This window comes from Balaenoptera ricei, chromosome 7, assembly GCF_028023285.1.
Source record: "Balaenoptera ricei isolate mBalRic1 chromosome 7, mBalRic1.hap2, whole genome shotgun sequence".
Lineage (NCBI taxonomy): Eukaryota > Metazoa > Chordata > Mammalia > Artiodactyla > Balaenopteridae > Balaenoptera > Balaenoptera ricei.
Genome location: NC_082645.1, coordinates 51,576,782 through 51,599,250, shown reverse-complemented (window position 1 = coordinate 51,599,250; position 22,469 = coordinate 51,576,782). Strand labels below are relative to the sequence as shown.

Sequence of the window (22,469 nt, the reverse complement as noted above, 5' to 3'; positions counted from 1 at the left end):
GTGAGAATACCAAGAATTACTAGAGGAATGCTCCCAATAAAATATTTTTATTTTGAGAAGTGGCAATATTAACGTGGTTACTCTTCAAAAGCTAGTGTCAAAACCCAGATGAATTCCTGAATTGCAGTCATGACATCTGTGACTTACATTAGTTCATTTATATTTTGAGAGACACAAAATAATTTAGCACAGCCGTGGTTTTAAAGCACTATATGTTTTACCTATGTTCTTTGTACTTCCACTGTCTGTATATTAATGGTGTTTTTAAGTTGAAAATAATCAAATAATCATCACAACTGTTAACATTTTAAACTGTATTTTTTAATACTGACAATATATTGTTTGAGTATTTGAGAAAATTCCACACAATTCCATCATTCTTATGTTATTTAGGTATAAAATTCAAAGATCAGTAATCTTATAATTAACTCCTCCACAGTCTCATCAAAATGGCCCTATAATTACAATAGCACTGAAATAATATGGTACTCTTTTCCCAAATATTAAGGAAATAGGATAAAAATATTGGGGAATCCCCAGTTCTTAATCTCCTAGGCACCTGCCAATTTTAATTAAAGGCATATTACCTATATTTAGCTGAAATTTGTGTTCTATAATTTTGTTAGGAATATGTATACCAGAATGTTACCAGTTAAAAAAATAATACATTTCAAACAGTAATGTTTGTAATTACTTGAAAACGTCAGTCATCTGATATAAAGAAGCTTGCTCACATTGGTTAAGTAGTAAGCACTTTGGAATGCTTTAAACATAATGAAACAATCTACCAAAACACGTATATTTCCTAGTCTTTATGCACATAACGTAGCATGAAATCATGATGCTTTTGAAATACTCTGTGCAGAAATATTTATTTTTTAGCAAATATTTTCTTCAAAGATTGGTATGCGATATTGACAGTGTAATCTACTTGCACTAGTTTTGCAATAACCTTCCACAAATAACTGTAAATAAGAAAACTGTAAATTTCATGTAAAAATGGTTGCAAATTTTTGGTAGCTAAAAGTGTACAAGTTGTATTGAAAATATAGTATATATACATAATTTAAGAACGAAGCATATAATTTCTGATCTATTTATACATGAAAATTCAAGAATTTGTAAAAGAAATTATTTTGGGGAAAAAGAAAGTAAATCTCATTAGCTACTTAGGATACTTTTATTAGAGAAGCCAACTCTTTCCAACATTTTACTAGGTACAGTGATAGACACAGGCATGGTGGTGCTGATGTATTTCACAAAATCACGTAATTGTAACAGTGCTACAGTTTTACTGAGTTCCACTGAGGCACTAGTAAGCTGGACTGAGTGGTAAAAAGCGTTAAATCTCAAAGAAACATAAAAACACTGCACTTTTTGCCTCTCGAGAACACAACAGTAACTTACTAAAACATTTATTTAAAATTTCTGATGGCTAATCAGGCTTTAACTTACATGTGAGACAAATTTTTTCATAATGTATGCTTTATACGTATTTTTCATCTAGAATGAAAATATTGGGATATTATTTTCTTTTGCCTAAGTTTCATACATTCTTAATTCTTCCCCGGAATCATTTATCTATTAGTTTTTAAAACATCAAACTATCTTCAAAGAAAACTTTTAAATAAAATTGGTTAATCGTAATGTGGCATGTTCTAAGCTAAGGGCTGTTGAGTCTGTTTAAGGTTGAGAATACCTACCATTCACTTTTTTTTTTTTTTTTTTTTTTTAATTTTTATTTATTTATTCATTTATTTTAATTTATGGCTATGTTGGGTCTTAGTTTCTGTGCGAGGGCTTTCTCTAGTTGCGGCAAGTGGGGACCACTCTTCATCGCGGTGCGCGGGCCTCTCACTATCGCGGCCTCTCTTGTTGCAGAGCACAGGCTCCAGACGCACAGGCTCAGTAATTGTGGCTCACGGGCCCAGCCGCTCCGCGGCATGTGGGATCCTCCCAGACCAGGGCTCGAACCCGTGTTCCCCGCATTAGCAGGCAGATTCTCAACCACTGCGCCACCAGGGAAGCCCCCCATTCACTTTTAACGTTTAAAAAAACCAAGAGAACATGCCCTACTTGATAAATAAAAAATGAAATCAGAGTAGCAGGAAGCACTGTATTGATATCTACAAGTGAAGCGGATTAGAAAATAAGAATCCAAGTATGAAAAAGCAAAATATTTAAAAACTTAGTCTCTTGCCTTAAGATAAATTGGGAGTAATGCATTTAGATAGCTTTGGGCAATTAAATATGTATCCACAAGTTCAATTAATCTGAAAACCATTCTTAAATGGCCTATAATTTTCAAAAGGATATGGATCTTTAATTAGTACATTTCTAGAACATCCATACTAGCAATGTTCAAGTTATCCTTTGCAATTTCAGTAATCATAACAAGATAAAACGTGATTAAATACAGTCAACTAAAATGCAAATGACTATATGTGTATATCTGTAAAGTACATATTCATATTTTTACGCTTATGGGAAAAGGTTGCACCCACACACACACAGTATCAGAAGGGGTACTAATTCCTGGCATACTTGTCTCTGAATATAGCTATTAAATGACCCAGACCAATTCTTCTCACTCCCTGTAAGATTTCCAAATTGCCACCATCTCTGATGTTGCAGAAGGGGCACACCTAAAAACGCAGCACAGAGGCAAGGAGCCTACTCATTCCCTAACTCTGTGGCACATCATAGTAGCGTAGACGTGCCACCAAGGTCTACTTACTATATATTCAGATCTAGAAGCACATCTGAGTTTTGAATGCTCAAAATGTAATACACAAAGCTGCATATTACCAAGCTACATGGGTAAAAGGAATGTTAAGTAATATAAGGCTCTTTTCTTTACTATATGTTTTTTAAAATAAGTAGAAAAAGACATGGCAAGAAACAAAAACACAGGTTTCCCAGCATTCAAATAGTGAGCTGACAGTGAGACAGAGAAATTTTTCATAACTTTCCCAGTTTTCTGGCAAGTAGTTTTGTGCTCAGAATTCTAAGTTACAGGACAATTTGAATTCAGTATGGACATATGTGATGTTATGATCTTATTCTAGACTACAAATTATCTGAACAGTAGTCATTTAAAATCCTGCCTGCATTCATCACTATAATAACAGAAGTTCGAAATATTTATTTTTTCTTTGTATCATCTAATATTATTATGAAGTCAAGATATACTCTTAGATGATAACTTAGCATTGTACATTTATTTCAAAATGCTTAATTTGCTATGAAAATGATTTGATTAAGACCAACAAAAATGTGATCTTTTAATACAAGTTTCAAAGTAATCAAACACCCATGGTTGCGTTTTAAAGTTTAAAAGAAAAATATGCTAACCTGAAAAATGTATTGAATTTTACTCACTAGATTTAATTTACCAGATTTTGACAAATTTATTCCTATTAATTTCCCAGAAAACTGCTACAAAGAAAACATATCATTTATGAGTCTGTCAAACATAAAAGGACAAAGAAAAGCACATTTCTGACAAATAGTATTTCTTTTGTTTGTCCAGTTTAGTAATGCCATAACAGATGAACTTGATTTGTATATTTTATTTAAAGAAATCATCACAAATTAATTTTTTTATGTTCTTAATTACACAGATTTTAACTACATTAATAAATTTTACTTTCTTCCAGGGTAAATGCCTTTTCTGGAAATAAACATATCACTTGACATTTTTTTTATTACTTTTTGTTTCTGAATTCATGCTTGATAGATCAAATGAGCGCAGTCCTTGAAATAACATTTAAAGTGGACCAAATTAAGATTCCAATAGTATTCATTTCCCCTTGATGTAATTTAAAATGTGTAAACTGCCACTCGAAATAGAAGTGTAATACCTGACATTTAATCATTTGGCAGTCTTTTAGGCATAGGTGAAGTACTGCACTGTTATTTGAACTGAAGCATCTCATAATATCTATGTAACAGATTTTGTATGATGCAAAACTTTACAGCAACCTATTTGAATGTTTATTAAAAAAAATTCTCAAAATGACATGGAAACATGTTTATTGGATAAATAAAAGCACTTAGACATTAAGAGTGTACATTATTCAATAATTTACATCATCATAAGAAAACTGGGGCATGAGTCAACCAGTACAAACTACCACACTATATTCATATCCCAGGCATACTCCCTGTAAAACTATTTAATTTTTACCTTAGTAATGGATGTCTGTTTACAGTAATTATTTTAAAGCATCAAAAATGTGAATTGCATTTCAGTAAAAAAATCCTAGTAATATATTCTCTATGGCTAATGTTTATGTAATTATCTATATAATGTAAAGTGCAAAAGAACTGTCTGACAACTGGGTTGGATTGGCATGGAACATTAGTTTTGCTAAGAGGAAGGGTTCTGTGGTTAAAAAAAAAAAAAAAAGTTCAGAAAAAATTGGGTCAAATAAAATTAAATGAGATTTTCTGTACTTTAGGCTTTATTAAGCTCCCTGAGGAAGGTGAGACTTTCCCAAATACGTTTGGTCATGGAAACTCCTTCTTCACAGACCTCCTATGACCAAAAGTCATAGGAACACCTTTGGAAAAGGATGACTTAGAGAATTGTGTGAAGAAGTTCTAACACAAAGTGTCATTTGGCAAAACTTATATGAGTCATGTCAAGCCATTTAAAAAGTTTTACCTCATCTATGAGCATCCAAATAAGGAAAATTATAATTGACCTCTGAATAGGACAGTAACAACCACCTGTATAAACTGGATGTTAAGATTCCATGCTACTGGGTCATAGTATCACCCTATTCAACATGAATGATATACAGTGTGTTTACATTAGCTTTTTTCCTACAACGCTTCTAATTAGAATTCTATATCTTTTATGACTCAGTTAACATGCTCTCACATTATCAAATATATGTTCATGAAAAAAAAAAATTAACAGCCAGAGGACAAAATTACATGGATTATTTATTCACACATTTTTATAAAGCTGACCAAATGAATTTGACAGCTAATTATATAAAATTATCAATATCAACATGAATATACATTACTTCCTTTCTAGGATGTTTTTAAAGTGAAAGTTTATAAAAGGTTTTTTTTCAAGATACTACCATTCATCCTCCATTTTTAATGAAAAATTTTTTAATGAAAAACTATACATTAATTTGGTCACGAGCCATATTAAAATTATGCCATTTGCACCTTTAAGCTGGAAGATATTCAGTTAAAGCGTAAGAAAAAATATGTGGTTTATTAAAACGTCATTAAGAAAGACTTCGGGGTGTTTGCCCAGAAAGGGACTGGATTAACCGCAGCAGCGTATACCAGGAATCTTAAATGCTAAGGACCTGGTGACTCCACTTTGCAATTTTTGTAGTAACGCCACTCAAAAATGCTGCTATGACGCCTACCATGCTTAGGACCCACATTACACTTAGTGGTAAAGACTTACTGGTTTACTAATGCCAAAATCACTGGCTAATGTTGTGAAGAAAGTCAAGCTCATAATTTCTGAACGCTTAAACAAAGTGGTAGATTACTGGAGTTTTTTAAACTTTCTAAACAGTTAACAGCATTATGTATAAACATTTTAGCTTAACAGGACAAATTTAAATATTGACATTTCATTAAAAATATGTCATTTCCAGAAAAATCTAGATTTAGAAAAAGATGCCATTTTAGGTTACCTATAAAGTGCAGAGAAAAAAGTTATGTTTATTAAGAATTTTTTTCCACAGAAGACAATAAAACATATTGAAGAAAAATATATACTGCAAAAAATTAAAAAAGGAAAAACAATGCCTCCTGTAGTTTTATTTCACCATAGATTAACTTATGGTTCACCTAAGGTGATTTAAGATAAAATTTTAGGAACTACAATTTTCTTCTTCACAGGCAAAGACTCATGAGTTTCTGTTCTCTGATTATGTGATCAAAGAACAAACCCTGTTACAAAGATGGCGCAAAATCTAGGCTTCCCCTTGTGGCTCACCCTCAAATACCAACAACTACAAACAAAATTTCCAAGTATAATTTGTAACCTTCAGGTAAGTATAAATTAGTTTTATCTAGGCTTTCATCATTTGGCTTCTTATATAATCTATCTTGAAAGTAAGAAAGAAAATTAAAACTAAGAGGTATTTGTATCACTTAATCATACACCAATATTTATTATGCAGATATCTCTAAAGTTATAAATTTATATATATTTATATAAATATTCCAAATACAAAAACATCTCTTTTACTGCTTTGCACGGTGAGCTAAAGTAAAAACACATAGAAAGAGAAGAAATTTAACAGACAGGAACATGGAAAATCCCCCAAAGCTTTAATTCAAAGTAGTTCAGTTCATTTCTTCCAAGCACAGAAATTCACAGTATTTCTTCAGCCTTCAAATTCTAGACTTTCAAATTGCCATAGTGCCCTGCAAAAACTAATACATAAGCAAAATCACCAGCTGGTAACAACAAAATGGTTTTTGGTTTTGATTAATTATATTCCACAGAAGCATTTTCACAAGAGAAGAAATTTTGAGTTTCTAAGGCTTGTAACTCAAACCTGTATTATACTAGTAGGGTAAAGTTGACCCTATAATTCCTACATAACAAAAACAAAACAAAACCTTGAAACACTGAAGAACATGTGAAATATAACCTTTCCTTCAGTTAAAAACAAAACAAACAAACTTGGAATCAGGTTAATAGCAACCATCTGAAATGAGAAATGAACAGTTCCATTACCTATCATAGATGAAAATTTCCTATCTCTCTCAGAAAGACCATCACAAGTAAATTACTCTTTATAAAAGCAATGGTAGTTTTGCCCTTAAAAATGATTTGGAACATAAACTGCCAAAAGTCTGTCATAAAATTTAAAAGTATTTTTATGTTTACTATAAAGTCAAATTGGTATTTCTACCACTATTGAATCTTACGTTTGCGTTAAGCTGAAAAACATAAAGAATATGGTCTCTAAGATATATTATTTCCAGTACTGAAACCAGAGATCACTTAAATTTTTTGACAACTATAAACATATACAGAACACAGTAGAAATATCAAAAAAGTATAATACAGGATACTTACATCATCATATATGAAACTCACAACCCCTTGTTGCAAGTGGTCTCTTCTCCTAAAGAAATCTTTAAGCAAAAAAATTACTTTTTCTGTTATAATTTAAAATCTATACTTTTAAATACTTGGTGTCCCCAGGTACTAAAAAATGAATAATTTTATACTCAGGTAAATCTTAAGTGATTTTATGTCCCAGGCAACTGAGATATGAAGAAAACTTTCCAAAACTGAGCTATAACAATTTTTCACTATTTATATTCCTAAGTTTTTAAAGCCTTAAAACTCTGATTAGATTTAATAGTGAATAAAGGGGGAAAACACATAATACCATCAACTTGCTGAAAAAAGTGAGGGACACCATTCAAGAAAATAGCTACATGATACTGTACCCATAAGTGGTCCATACCTGTCAATGCTCGAAGCTTCACACAGCAAGCAACATAATCATCAAAGAAAATTCTGCCATTCTTGCTATAACGTTTAACGATGGCAGTTAATGTTTGAGGACTCAAGCTATAACCTAGAAAAAGGGATTGCTAGATTAAAACCTCCAAAACTAAACTCAAAAGAACACAACAAACAATGCATTCTTGTTAATAAAGTCATAAAACAAATTAACATTCAAAATTCATTACATAAAAATATACATTAGAAACAAAACACATTCCGATTGAAATTGATCAAAGGTTTCATTACTAAGAGTGAAGTGGTACATAATTCTGACAATTCTAGCTTTGTAAAAAAGTGAAAGCTAGGAAAAAGAAAATAATTATCTTTTTGTGTTTTTAAAATATATTTTGATTTTGAAATAAGGTCTAGTGTATGTCACAGGTTTTTTTAATGCATCAATATTTCAACCCTGTAATTTTATAGTTCTTTAAAGAATATCAGAGCTCTGGGTGTTTCTGGGAGGACTGGAGGTAGCTGTCCAGTTTTCCCAGCACCATTTATTAAAGAGGCTGTCTTTTCTCCATTTTATGTTCTTGCCTCCTTTGTCATAAATTAGGTGCATGGGTTTATCTCTGGGCTTTCTATCCTGTACCATTGAACTATATTTCTGTTTTTGTGCCAGTACCATACTGTCTTGATTACTGTAACTTGTAGTATAGTTTAAAGTCGGGGAGCCTGATTCCTCCAGCTCCGTTTTTCTTTCTCAAGATTGCTTTGGCTATTCGGGGCCTTTTGTATTTCCATACAAATTGTAAAATTTTTTGTTCTAATTCTGTGAAGAATGCCATTGGTAATTTGATAAGTATTGCATTGAATCTGTAGATTGCTTTGGAATGGCAATCATCAAAAAATCTACAAACAATAAATGCTGGAGAGGGTGTGGTGAAAAGGGAACCCTCTTGCACTGCTGGTGGGAATGTAAATTGATACAGCCACTATGGAGAACAGTATGGAGATTCGTTAAAAAACTAAAAATAGAACTACCATATGACCCAGCAATCCCACTACTATACCCTGAGAAAACCGTAACTCAAAGGACACATGTACCTCAATATGCATTGCAGCACTATTTACAATAGTCAGGATGTGGAAACAACCTAAACGTCCCACGACAGATGACTGGATACAGAAAATGTGGTACATATATACAATGGAATATTACTCAGCCATAAAAAGGAATGATGCCCCAGTGTTCACTGCAGCACTATTTACGATAGCCATGTCATGTAAGCAGCCTAAATGTCCATCAACAGATGAATGGATACAGAAAATGTGGTACATATATACAATGGAATATTACTCAGCCGTAAAATATTACTCAGCCGTAAAAGGGAATGAAATTGAGGGCTTCCCTGGTGGCGCAGTGGTTAAGAATCTGCCTGCCAATGCAGGGGATATGGGTTCGAGCCCTGGTCCAGGAAGATCTCACGTGCCACAGAGCAACTAAGCCCGTGCGCCACAACTACTGAGCCTGTGCTCTAGAGCCCGCGAGCCACAACTACTGAAACTCACGTGCCTAGAGCCTGTGCTCCACAACAAGGGAAGCCACCACAATGAGAAGCCCGCGCACCGCAATGAAGAGCAGCCCCCGCTCGCTGCAACTAGAGAAAGCCCGTGCACAGCAACAAAGACCCAACACAGCCATAAATAAAAAATAAATAAATAAATAAATCTATTAAAAAAAAAGAATAGCAAAGCAAAGGTTATTAGTGATCTTTGCTATCATTCAAACCTATATTTCCCATTGACTATATTGCTTACAAGTGTCTTTTATAGTCAAAGAAAATTTGAGAATCAACATGGTTACTCAGAGGGGGAAGAAATAGGAAAATGTTATTCCATTTTGTCCTATAACTCTTAATCTGTTTCTTCACAGATTTTCATCTTAACCACAGTCTTCTTACTATTTCCTTGGTTCTTTATTGTCTAGCCCAGTGGACTCCAAAAGTTTTTGAATGTGTACTTCTATGAGTAAAAAGTTTTGGATCACTCACTCCCATTATATGTGTATTCATTTAGTTTTAAATTCTATACATGAATTACTATTTGACTATTTACATTTTAAAGTATATATAAAACTAAAATTTAAAAAGAATGGAATAAAAGTAATTAAAAATATAAATTAATATATTCCACTTGTTGCACCCCTACAGATGGTCTTATGTATTTAATGAGATGTGTACACTTTACTGTGAAGAATGCTGGCCTAGAATTATTGTCTTTATATATTAATGGATTAGTAGATTTAGACAAAAGACATTAATCCAGTCAAAGGGAAAAATAATGAAAAAAAATGCAACAGAAGATAATTCTATGCATAGCTATAATGAAATACAATCCAGGAAACTTGCTAAAAGTAAATGAAAGGAAAGGTATAAATTAATAGAAGTCATATATGCAAACTAATGTAATAATATGCAAATAAGCCCTGAGCTGTCTATTAGAGAATTATGATCTGGATGTGGGACGATAAAATTCGTAAGACTTCCCACAGCATTCTCAGCAAAAATAATTTGAATATCTTAAAATATATCTGAAGACCTTAAATTTGAAAAATACAGAATACCTCTTTGTTACACTCAACTGCCTATGTGAACTCTTCGGTGGTTTTCTTTTTTGCAATTGGTTATATTAATTTTCCAACACTGTGCTGAATTAAGAACCAAGTTTAATTCATTAGGAAGTAAGACTCTATAATTGAACTATACATGTTTATATGGCCAGGACTGTCCCTAAAATGACCATCTATTAAAACATCTATTTATACAACGAAACTAATCATGGCTTTGACTTTAAATTGGAATTTGAGATAATTTGCACTTGGTTCAGATTTCTGAAAGTTAAAAATCTTTCAAAAAGTTCTGTTACAAAAGAATTTTGTTTAAAAATGAGTGTAAATAAAATCACAAAAGTAAATACAATTAAGAAAACTACTTAAAATTGCACTAACTGTAAACAAGTTAAACACCATTTATATTATCACTTTTTGAAAGAAAATAGACTGAGAACCTTAGCTTATCAGAGATATGCTAAAAATAAAGTTACAGTCTTTTAAGATATTCTAAAATGTAGACTTCCCATTTTGAGGTTTTTCGGTGTCTGCTGTGTGTTCTACACTACATTAAAAAAAAGAAGAAAAATAAAAAAAAAAACAGTTTTTACTGCCAGAAAGCTAGACTATGTATGGAGACCTGTAATTGAGATAAACCTTTGCTGTCAGATTAGAGATCTTACCAAGTTACAAAAGAATACAATATAAATGGTAAGTGAGTACAAACAATTAGAATAAATTTAAGTATACTCAACATAGGAAATTCAGAAATTGTTTTATCAACCAGAATGTATGAAAGATCATCTTCAGAAAACTCATAAATAAAATGGTTTTGTTAAAGGTCTTTAATCAGAATGTATCTATAACCTTGAAATCATATTGGACAACAGCTGGTGAAATAATATACCCTTTTATTACTTAGCAAATTTAAACAATTAAGATTCATCTGATCAAAGAACAAAGATGACCTGGATCGATTCTAAAGAATTTAATATTCTTACCCATAGCAGCAATGGCTTGATTCAATTCATGATGCTCTACTGTGCCACTTCCGTCTTTATCAACAGTTACGAAATTTTGCTTCCAGGCATTAAGAGCTGCCCAAAGTTCTTTGAATTCATTAAATCCCATTTTTCCTGTGTAATCTCTCTGATAGTTTTATTAACAAAAATAAGTTTTGATACCAAAGAATCTACCCGGACCCAAAACTCCAAATAATTGACTAACAAATTGTAAGCTCACTTCTGCAAGAGTTAGCCAAATTTAGCATATAAATAGATTTCTGTGTAAAAATGGAAAAGAATGGAATTCAAACAGGACGTGACAAAGTATTGTTAAACTCTCTAGTTTACTATGATCATTTATATCTAACAATTGCCTTAATATTCTATATTCCAATATTTTCTATTTTTAGTCAAGGATACATCCAACATGGCAATCATAATTCTGCAGGTTTCTAAACTGAAGGCTATAAAACATATTTATTATTTGAATTAAATTCTGTCCGATTTTATTTATATAAAATTACAACAATTTCTGTTTTCAAAACAAAACATTTACAAATTGCCAAACGTACAAAATCACCCAATGAACAAACTTTGAATGTTAGGCATGCATAGTAAAAAAAAAAAAAAAAAAGAAAAAAAAAGAAAAAAAAGAGAGACTAAAATAAAAATTACTACCTTCATACTACTCACATCTAGTAAGGGGATTTGGGTAATTAAATAAGCAATTATAAAATACTGAAAATTAAACAAGTGAAAAGGAGGGTTTCAGTCTTCCTAACACAAATGCCAAGTCAGGTTTAAGTAGATGTTGTCATACACTGAGATCACAAAACTTGAAAGTGTTAGAGATTTGGTTAAAGCCTGGGGTATATAGGAAGGAGAGGCATATAATGACTTCAGAAAGCCAGATGAGGACCAGGTCACGAAAGTCTTGAATGCCACCCTAAATCTTTAGACCAATGGAAGTTACTAAAGGATTTTAAGGAACAGAGGGGCAATTCTAAAATTTCCATTTCAGAAACAGTAGCTGACAAAGAACATACTAGAGAGTAAAGTAAGATGGATCTGGATGTAGGTAAATCATCTGGTAGTTTACTGCAATCAACCAAGTAAGAAAAAGATGAGCTTCAGAACTGAAAGCAACTGTGTTCTCGGGGGAGGGGAAAAGAAAGGAAGAAGAAATCAAGATAACAAGATAGTTTGCTATCTTAAAATCAGGGGTTATTAGGAATATTAACACTTTCATGTTTCAAGAACTATAACTGAGGACTCACTAGGCAGAATTTAATTTTTCTAAACCTTATCACAATTACATTCAACTAGCATGCTGATTTATCTCAAGACTAATTACATAGTCCTGATAAAGGAGATATGTCAGTACAGTTCAGTCAAGTTTACAAAGTTCTTACTAGTAACTCGTTAAAATAAATGAATGAATAAATAAGTAAAAATGCTTAAAATTATTTTACTTTATGCTATTTGATAAAATATTTTGAAATTTTTATAAAGAAAAAAACTATTTCAGCTAAATTTTAGACCCATTAAAGAAAATTATAGAACAATCCCAAAGTTAAAAGAGCTTTCTTTAAAAGTTTCATATGGTGTCAATGTTAGAATAGGTGGTTACAGTATTTTCAGACTGACAATTCAATTGACAGTGAATAGCATTTACTATGAGCCAGGTAGTGTGTGTTTTGTGATTTCACATAAACATGCCAAACCTATCCTAGCCCCAGTTTTACAAATAAAGCAACTGTGGCCCAGAAAGATAAAGTTTCCCACGTTCACTAGCTAACAGGTGGAGGAGTCAGGATTGGAGACCAGCGCTCCTTCATACAAAAACTACTCAGGCAAGGAGGCGGAGAAATCTCTGGAATGGCATTCCATCATTTTGTCAAGTAAATGACATCTGTTTTGCCTGAAAGTTAACATGGCACACATTCATTAAGTGGGAGAATCTGAATAGATGATAATAAATGACAAAAATTGAGTCATCAAATAAGCAGAACTTCAATCAATCTCAAAACAGGACCAAGTATATGTAAGATTAAATATCTCTGACAAAGAATGGAGGGAGAGAATTTTTAGGAAAGTTGACAGATTTTCCCTCTCTCCCCACACCCCATTAGAATGGACAGAATTAAACTGAATTTCTAAAGTTGTAATCCTTGAGAGAAAAAGAGAATGAGAGAGGAAACAAAGGAATAAAATTTTGCAAGTTGGAAAAGTAGGTGGACCTAAGTTGACAACCTAGATCTGAGAAAGTGGCTTCCTGAACTTGCAATAAGACAGCCTGAGAAGCAGCCTGGTTTATCCTGGAGGAGACTCCAAACGTTTAAGAACTGGCGGTACTTCTGAAAATGGGTGTGAATGTAGAGACAAAAACCGAAGGACTGATTGAATGTCTATCTAAGGAGCCTTTAGAGCCCCCAATCCCCTCCTTGCTCCAGCTACATGGATAGCTACCCCGTCTACTCCCACGCCAGTAGACGTCTGGGGTTTTATCCTCTGGAGAGGACTGTGCACTGCAGGAAACCAGGCACAGCTGAGGACAGGGCTATCTACTAAAACAAGGAAATTCAGTGACAATTTACAAAAGACTGCGAACCCTGCTGAGTCTTCCCTCCTCCCCTCCAGACAGAAGATCAACTGGACAACCAGCCCCAAAGGAAATCCCGAAAGATCCTGATACCCAGTGTTGGGAGGACACACTGCCTGGCCAAACCACCAGACTCTGAAGTCTACAGTCAACACCCAGCCTGGCTCTCAGGGCTTCTAACTGGCATTTTAGTTAAATATGAGCAAGCTAGGATCATCAGACACCTGAGAAAAGCACCTAATGCGAAAGATAGCCAAACAAACAACCTGGAAAAAAAAACTGGAGGAAGTAGGTTATGTAGGAAGAAAAAAACTTAAAAAAAAAATACATTAACAGTCTCAGAGAGATAAGGAAAGACATCGCATTCATCAAAAAAGAACAAAGGCTCTTGGATTTTAAAAACATGATAGGAGAAATGAAAGACTCAATGGAAGGTTTCGAAAATAAAGTTGAGTGCTCGCTTCAGCAGCACATATACTAAAATTGGAACAAGACAGAAAGTAGCATGGCCCTTTCACAAGGATGACACGCAAGTTTGTTCTGTGAAGCGTCCCACAGTTAAAAAAGAAAAAGAAAATAAAGTTGAGGAAATTTCCCCAAAAGTAGAGGAAAATAAGAGGTAGGAGAGATAAGGTAAGAAAAGTGACCCAGTCCAAAGACAGGCATTCCAGAGACAGAAAATGGAGAAAACAGCGCTGAACTAAAGCAAATGAGTTTCCAGATTAGGAGTGCCCACTGCATTCCCAACACAAACAGGCACAGCACTGTGACATTTCAGACTAGGGACAAAGAGAAGGTCTCACAAGCCTCCACACAGTAATAACAAACCACATACAGGCAGGAAACAAAAAGATAAAGCAACAATGGAAGCTGGAAACAATGGAGCAATACTTTTAAAATTCTAAGTCAAAATGATTTGTAATCTGGAGTTCTATACCTGGCCAATCACTTAATTCTGAGGACAGAATGAAAGCATTTTCAGATAAAGTCTCAAAAACTTTACCTCCCATGCACTTTTATTAAGAAGCTAATTCAATATATTTTATCGAATTTAAAATGACAACAAGGGATGGAATGAAGGGGAGCTCCAACTCAAGAGAGAGAAGAAAGGGCTCCAGAAGGAGTGCAAGCATGACAGCTACGCACAGAAAACGAAGCACAACAGAAAGCTCCTGGATGAGGATTAATTTCAGAAAAAGCAAAAAGTTACATTAAAAGGAAAATTAATCATATATTATCACAAGACTCAGGAAGAGCATTTAGATAGTAACAATAAGGCAAATACTGATTAGTGACCTAATGAAAATTACTCAACAGCAGATGGATGAGGGGAGCTCCTGTGTGGAGTACAGGGACACAGGTGAGAGGGTTACCTCCTCATCACCCACAGCAGGACATAATAATTGATGATCAGTAAAATTGAAACTCAATAGTGATAAAGGCATGCTATTTTGAGATATGGAGGCAAATTTCAAAAGAATTAGCTGAAGAACTTTAAAGAGATTTTTCTCTGCGAGTGGTTAACATCGGGGAGGGAGGAATGCACGCTGAACAGTATTTTCATAACAAGCTTTGCAGAATTATTTGGCTCTTTGAACTATGTGCATGTATATCTGTGATAAAAATTTTTTTTAATATTTTAAGTATGGAAAAAAAAAAAGTTAGAAAATGAATTTCCTAGTCCAATTTTAACAGAGGAAAAAAAAGATCTCACGAGAAAAAGTTCCACTAATTCCAGACTGTGTTAAACATTTCTGAAGTTCTTCAGCATCCACTTCACCATCCTGTTACAAAATAATTATAACCTGATTAATAAAATCAGTTGTATAAAAGCATACTAAAATGCTAACTAACTGTTCTAGGCCAATCAATAAATATGCAATCTTCAAAATATTGCTCTATTATCAACTACAAAATTATAGAGATAATTATTGACGGCAAAGGCACATTAGAGAACATCACACAACATGAATACTTTTTTCACAATCAAATTTTATTCTATTAAATTATTCAGGCATTTCAAATATAAGTTATATTCTCTACTTCTGAAAAATAGCATAATCACTCTGTCCTATAATAGTGCAAAGTAATACCTTGTGAGAATCATTATACCTCTACTTAAAATAGTTAGAAAAATGCCTAAAATGCTAAAATGCGTTCAGAGAAGTCTCAAACACTTTCCTTTCATGCCTATTTTGAGGGGAGATTATTTCTAAAGGATACTGAATCTTTAACTGGGAAGAGAAAATATCTTTTTCCTCCACGGCATTAACCTTAGCAAAATTTTAGAGTCCCCTCTGATTTTTTGTCCAAATACTCTTGTTTGACCTTCTTATGGGAAAAAAATGTTTTTTATCACAAACAAGAAACCACAATGGAAGTGAAACAGGTTGAATACTCTCATTATGTTTCAGTACCTCATCCTATTTTCTACAAAAATAAAGAGTAATTTACTTGGAAGCATCACATACACTGTCACAAATTCAGAACAACATCTCTGAGAAAGGATTAAGGAGGCAAATTTAAAACACGTAATTTGTAAGAACCCAAGAAAAAAAATTTTACAAACTGCTTCTAAGAAGTATTATAAACACTTCTAAGGAGTATTATAAACATTATCAGGCAAGTGAGAGACTAACCTTTAAATATAAGGAAGTTTAAGAAAACTCAGTAGTCACAGTAATGTTTTAATGCAATATTAAAAAAAGAATTAACGCAAAAATTCTGTGAATAAATATCCAGTTTTTAAACAAAGGATCTGACCCTGTTCTTGCATCATTCACTTCATTTGTCTCTTGATATTGACCCTGTTTAGGTCTATCAAGCCTGTTAGATTTACCTGACGGTTTTACATTTTTAAGATATTAAAGTATGTACTGGTTTATTTATTGTATTTTAGTCTGCCTGTTTCTGGAAAATAAACCCAAGTATTTATTAGAACAACTTAACTCAAGGCAAAGGATTTTATATTTCAGTGAAATCTGATTCTGGACACAATCTAGGTGGGGAAAGTCACAAAACCACTAGGTACGGAAGGGTGACATGGGGAGAGGAAAGGAAACATGGAAGGGGACAAAAGGTGAGGTGGGGGGGTGAGGAGAAGAAACAAAAACTTCACTCGCTGTAAGTTTAAGGAACCAATATTCCAAAGTATGTGGAAAAATCTAATGTTCAGAAAGACAGTCCACAAGCATGAACCATTTTAGAACAAATTCATACAGGATGAAAGAATTTTATAGAGCAATCATTAAAACAAATACGCTAAGAAACAGATATCTTCCATTTAGAAAGAATCAGAAATTCATCCATTTAACATACGTCTATTGAACAACCTAACATGTTCAAGCACCATTAAATGGACTAAGTACCAAGCAGTGTCCAAAACAAATTCCTCGCCTTCATAGAGGTTACATTTTAGTGGTGGGAGAGAGGCAGTAAAGCAGAAATTACATCTGATGGTAGTAAGTGCTGAGGGAAAAAATACAGCAGAGTAAAGGTGCTAAGAAGGAGTGTTGTGGAGTAGGGTGAGGAGGCCAATGGTATTTTACATAGATGGCAAAGCAGAGCCTCATATATAAGGTGAATTTTGAGAAAGATCTGAAGAAAGCGAAGGAGCGAGCTATGCAGACATCTGAGGGAAGAGTGCTCTAGGCCCGAGTTGTCCAAAACAGAAGCCACTAGCCCTACATTCCACCGAGCACTTAAATGTGCCTAGTCTGAACGGGGATGTTCTGTTAGTGTAAAATACACACCAGGTTTCCAAGACTTAGTAACCATGACATAGAGTAAAGTATCTTATTAATAAGTTTTACATGATTACATGTTGAAATGTTAATCTTTTTTGATACACTGGGTTAGATAAAATATTCTATTAAAATTAATTTCACCTGTTTCTTTTTACTCCTTAAAACGCACTACTTGGAGGCTTGAGAACTACACATGTACCTTGCATCCGTGGCTCACATGCTGTGTAATTTGGACAGTGCAGTTCTCGGCAAAGAGAACAAGTACAAGGGTCGGAGGGATGTTCCTGGTGTTGCTGTCATCTTCACTCACTCACCCTGAGCACGCCTCTCCCTGTACCGTTATCATTTCCCACAGGTCTATCTCCCTGACTAGACAGAGATCGTCTAGGTCAGTATCTGAGTTTCATTTATCTTTCATCCCCAGACCCTAGCCCAGTATCTAGTACAAAGCAAGATAGCTGTTTGGTAGAATGAAGATAATTCCTTTGGTTCTTCACTAAACTGTAGTCATTTCTGCCAGTTTGTAGCCATATTCATTTACTATTTCAAAAGGTTGAAACTATTACAATTTCTCATTCAAGTATGGATTAAATTTAAAAATCTAAAACCTAATTAATGAATGAAATTCTATTTTACATGCGTTTTTATAGAAGTTTGGAGTTTTTCGAACAACCTGAATAGTTTTGCTAAAAGTTATTTATCACTATCAGAAAGCATTATGCTGATATACTACTTCATACTTGTATTTCATACATTTTATAAAAACATGTTATCTTAATTAACTGACTAACAAGCAGTGTCTTCCTAAATTATACGGAGAAAATCCAAGTGATCATTTTGGATCTCTTTACAGGCAGTTTGAGCTGAGGACTGTGATCAACTATCTAAACCCTCGACTAAATCACCTATCATTAGTGGTAGAAAACTGCATTTTCAAATTAAATATTAAGAGCTTTAGATAGATAATTAACAAAAAATCAATTGCCCTTGGTTAGGTTAACTGATAGGCAGCAAGATTTTGAAATGATAGTCAAGTTCAAGTCCTATTTGTTAGGCTAATCAATCTTAATCTCTACTTACTCATCTATAATAAAAGAGCACATCCATCTTGCCTACCTCACAGAGCTGCTGTGTGGAAAAATGCAAGCAGTGTGCACATTAAAGTTGTTGGTATTATCAAGATACTTGTGTGTGTATATGTGTGTGTGCATGTGCGTATTTACGAAGGTACTAATCAGAATTTCCCTGAATCAATTGATGATTGAATCATTACTGTTAGGAAAACATCCTCCTATAAAAAGGGACACTGCAGAAACTTTTAATTGGACATTTCTCATAGAGTATCTTTAATTATGAGGCCTATCAAAAAAGAATATAGCTGCAGAGGTGAGTTTGGTAATTAGGTTCTAGGATCATAATGTATAAATCTGATACTACACTTGAACCCTTAAAGCCAGACAAAATTCATCATATAAGAGAACTGTCTAAATATTTGGACTAAAAATTGAAAATGAGATAGTTTATGTATCCATTCAATGACTAATATAATCCTAGTGCCTCCTGGGGAAGAGACAATATGACAAGGGCCATGTCCTTATGGAATTTAATTATTCAAAAGCACAAGACTGAAAAATTTAAGGAAAGTATCAAATAGTACAATCATAGCAAATCATTGTTGACAACTGTTACAATGAAATAGTTCTTAAGTCAAAAAAAGTCTCTAAATATATATCTCTGGTTCTTATGTTTTAAGTTGTAATTTTATAAAATGGATTTATTATATAGTCAGCTATAGATAACATACTTATTCCCAGTATTATACTACCAATACTTAAGAGTTCCTTGCAGATAAGAGTGGTATAATGCAACAGTTAGGATTGCATTTAGCTGCAAAACAATTAGAAAATGTTATAAAAGGGGCTTAAACAAATCAATGTTTATTGTTTTATACAAGAAGTCTGGGGCTATGCAAAACAAGACTCTGTGGCAACTTAATGAGGCCATCAATCTCTTTCCATGTTTCCACATTCCCCATCCATAGGCCTTTATCTCAAGCTTGTTGCCTCAAGATCACAAGATGGCTGCAGCACCTCCATACTGCAAGTCTCCTTTCTAGGCAGGTAGGATGAAGGAGGAGAAAGGGCCAACACTAGTTCCAGGAAAGCTTTCCTCATTTGGAAAAGGAAAGTATCCCAAAGAAATTGCACCTACATCTCAATGGCCAGTCTTACGGCACATGGTTACCTTTATACAAAGGTGTCTGAGATGGTATTAGGGCTTTCCAACCGCTACCACATGTGAAAAGGGAAAAGGAGGTTTTGAAAGGAATTCGGGTAGCCAAAACAAAGTGTCTGCCACATGTAATAATTCTGTGCATATCCTCTATTTCTAGAAAGGCATATGGGACCTAGTGAACATTTAAGTGACTGAATAATGAATGGAAAATGTTATCAAACTTCTATGAAATTCTATGCACTCAATAAATCATTCTTGACCACTATGAAAGAAAAGAGACATGGATTGTGACTGAGACCCAAGTATGAATCTCTGTCTCTGCTCATTAGTCTGGTATTTGCCCCTTCATTCTGCCTTGTTTCCTTTATCTTTTCCTGATTTGCTTTACCATCAAGCCTCTCCCGGAAACATCCACAATTTACAAGTCTCCTTTGTGATACTCTGCCCCAGCTTCCTCAAGGAGATTTACATAGAGATCTCTTTTTCCCAGATCCTATCTGGCTCAGTCTCCACGCACCACCCTGGTTACTCCTAACGTGTTAGACATCAAACTAACAGACCTTTTAATGAGATAATTATGACTACCCTCATCTCTGATCTCAAGAAGAAAATTGGTCTAGATAAGTTTAAAATGCAAGTTTCATATACATTTAAAATGACATACTAAATAAAAGAGTTGACATTTGTTTTAAGTTGCAATCATTTTATAAAACTGATATTTGTGCTATATATTTAGTTTTTTACCTGGTCAGCAACGGCAGTGAAGTATGTCCACATGGGGTCTCCCGCTGAGGAATAACTGTCCGGATAAGGGGGGCATACAGGGTATCCACCAGGGAGCACAGCTGGCCCTGTTCCTGGCACTGGCTGTCCCATTTGCATCTGATTGCTAAAATTTCCAAACTACAAGAGCGAAAAAGGAGAAGGTTATTAATACAAATATTACCCATTATCCACTGAAGTTGGTTTAAAAGAAAATACTTACGAGAAGTCCGTTGAAAAGCAAAAATCGAGTTACTGAAAGCTCCCAAATTATCACAAAAGCTGTTAGCTACAAACTGCGAGATGCCCTGCATTACTTAATTCAGCTCATTAACAAATGTTATCCAACATGTTTTAAAGTGTTAAAGAAAAAAGAAGTCTCTAGCCTCTAAGAATGAGGTACACTTTAAAAAAGTAAAAAATACAAGAAGCAAAAAGTAAAAAAATACAAGAAAACTTCACCTAGAGTAAAACTAAGAAGTAGTATACCTAAAGACACATACACAGAATACATGGTAAATACAATACAACAAAATTGTGAATGAATCATGGGAAAATGCATAGGGCTGAAACATCCCCTCCACTAGAAAATACTTATTTTTTAAAAAGCAAGATAACAATGAACAGAACAATAAAGTGATAGTTCCAACAATGGTCCTCTTCAAAACTGATAAGAATAACAACAACGAGTATACCAACAATAATAATACTCAGCTAACATTTATTGAGAGCTTTTTATATTGCAGGTACTGTTCTAACTACTTTCCATCTACCATGTGATTTGATTTCCCAACAACTCAGTGAGATAGGAAAGTACTATCCTTTTTTCAGTTGAGGATGTGAAACTTCAAGAGGTTTCTGAATTAGTTAAGGTCAAATGGCTAGTAGGAAGTAGACCATGATTCAAATATGAAGCTGACCCCAGAGACTACATACTGTTTGTTTCCTGCTATGGCTCTGCTTACTGTCTTCTTTCCACTTTGGAACTTGGTATACATTCTTTTATATCTTAGAGAGACATCTTACTCACTGTTTTTAATGAGTCTGGAGGAGGAAGAAGTGTCAAGATTGTTCATTATTCTATTTGGAACAAAAATCTTGATCTGCATCTTTGAAGAATAAGCAGAGATTGATGGAAGGCAAAAAGAGAAAAGAATTCTAAGAGGGGGAAAAAGGCAAAAGGTAGGAGCCTTTAGTGGCAGTTTGAAAAGCTGCAGCATGGGATATGGTAAAGGCAAAAGGTATGCAGGAAGTATGGGAGCTCCAGGAAATGTGCTCAAGGATCAAAAACTAGATTATGAAGCAATGAAGTATAAGAAAGGGCACAATAAACATTAAAACAATATAATGAATTTGAAAAAAAAAGTGATTGTTTAAAAGTTATTCTTTGAAAAGAGACAGACTGTTAAAGGACAGGCCAGTTTCTGGAATAAAAAAGAGAAGTGTATATAACCACAAAGAGAATTCAAATTAAAAAATACATATTAACAAATGCTTATGAACATCTCTTTACCAATACATTTGAAAATGTAGGGGCTTCCCTCGTGGCACAGTGGTTAAGAATCCCCTGCCAATGCAGGGGCCATGGGTTCGAGCCCTGGTCTGGGAAGATCCCACATGCCGCAGAGCAACTAAGCCCATGCGCCACAACTACTGAGCCTGCGCTCTAGAGCCCGCGAGCCACAACTACTGAGCCCGCGTGCCACAACCACTGAAGCCCGTGCACCTAGAGCCTGTGCTCTGCAACAAGAGAAGCCACTGCAATGAGAAGCCCGCGCACCGCAACGAAGAGTAGCCCCTGCTCGCCCCAACTAGAGAAAGCCCGTGTGCAGCAATGAAGACCCAACACAGCCAAAAATAAAATAAATAAATAAAATAAATTTAAAAAATTAAAAAAAAGAAAATGTAAATGAAATGGGCCTTCTAAAAGTATCTAAATTCTATAGATTACAAATATTGACTTAAGAAAAAAAAACTTCCTATTTCTAATAAGGGTAACTAGGATAAGATCAATCTTCACCAAAAAAATAAAAAATAAAAAATTTGCATAAAA

General features: G+C 34.0%; 1 protein-coding gene and 1 non-coding gene across 5 annotated transcripts in view; one reads left to right on the top strand and one right to left on the bottom strand.

Annotated features, from left to right (window-relative positions):
- Window positions 1-6,295: 6,295 nt before the first annotated feature.
- The window catches only part of GCA (grancalcin), a 44,799-nt gene continuing 28,625 nt past the window's right edge, over window positions 6,296-22,469 (bottom strand). For all 4 annotated transcript variants that reach the window (XM_059927174.1, XM_059927173.1, XM_059927172.1 and 1 more), the window contains 7 exons: window positions 20,399-20,557; window positions 15,388-15,457; window positions 11,492-11,535; window positions 11,069-11,216; window positions 7,473-7,586; window positions 7,076-7,134; window positions 6,296-6,423 (listed from right to left, as the gene is read on the bottom strand). In XM_059927174.1, the coding sequence (XP_059783157.1) occupies window positions 6,397-6,423; window positions 7,076-7,134; window positions 7,473-7,586; window positions 11,069-11,216; window positions 11,492-11,535; window positions 15,388-15,457; window positions 20,399-20,536 (600 nt within the window). In that variant the 5' untranslated portion in view covers window positions 20,537-20,557 and the 3' untranslated portion in view covers window positions 6,296-6,396. The remainder of the gene's footprint in view (window positions 6,424-7,075; window positions 7,135-7,472; window positions 7,587-11,068; window positions 11,217-11,491; window positions 11,536-15,387; window positions 15,458-20,398; window positions 20,558-22,469) is intronic.
- LOC132369378 (U6 spliceosomal RNA) lies at window positions 14,127-14,235 on the top strand. Its single transcript, XR_009504359.1, has one exon. It is a non-coding gene; the product is annotated as a U6 spliceosomal RNA (small nuclear RNA).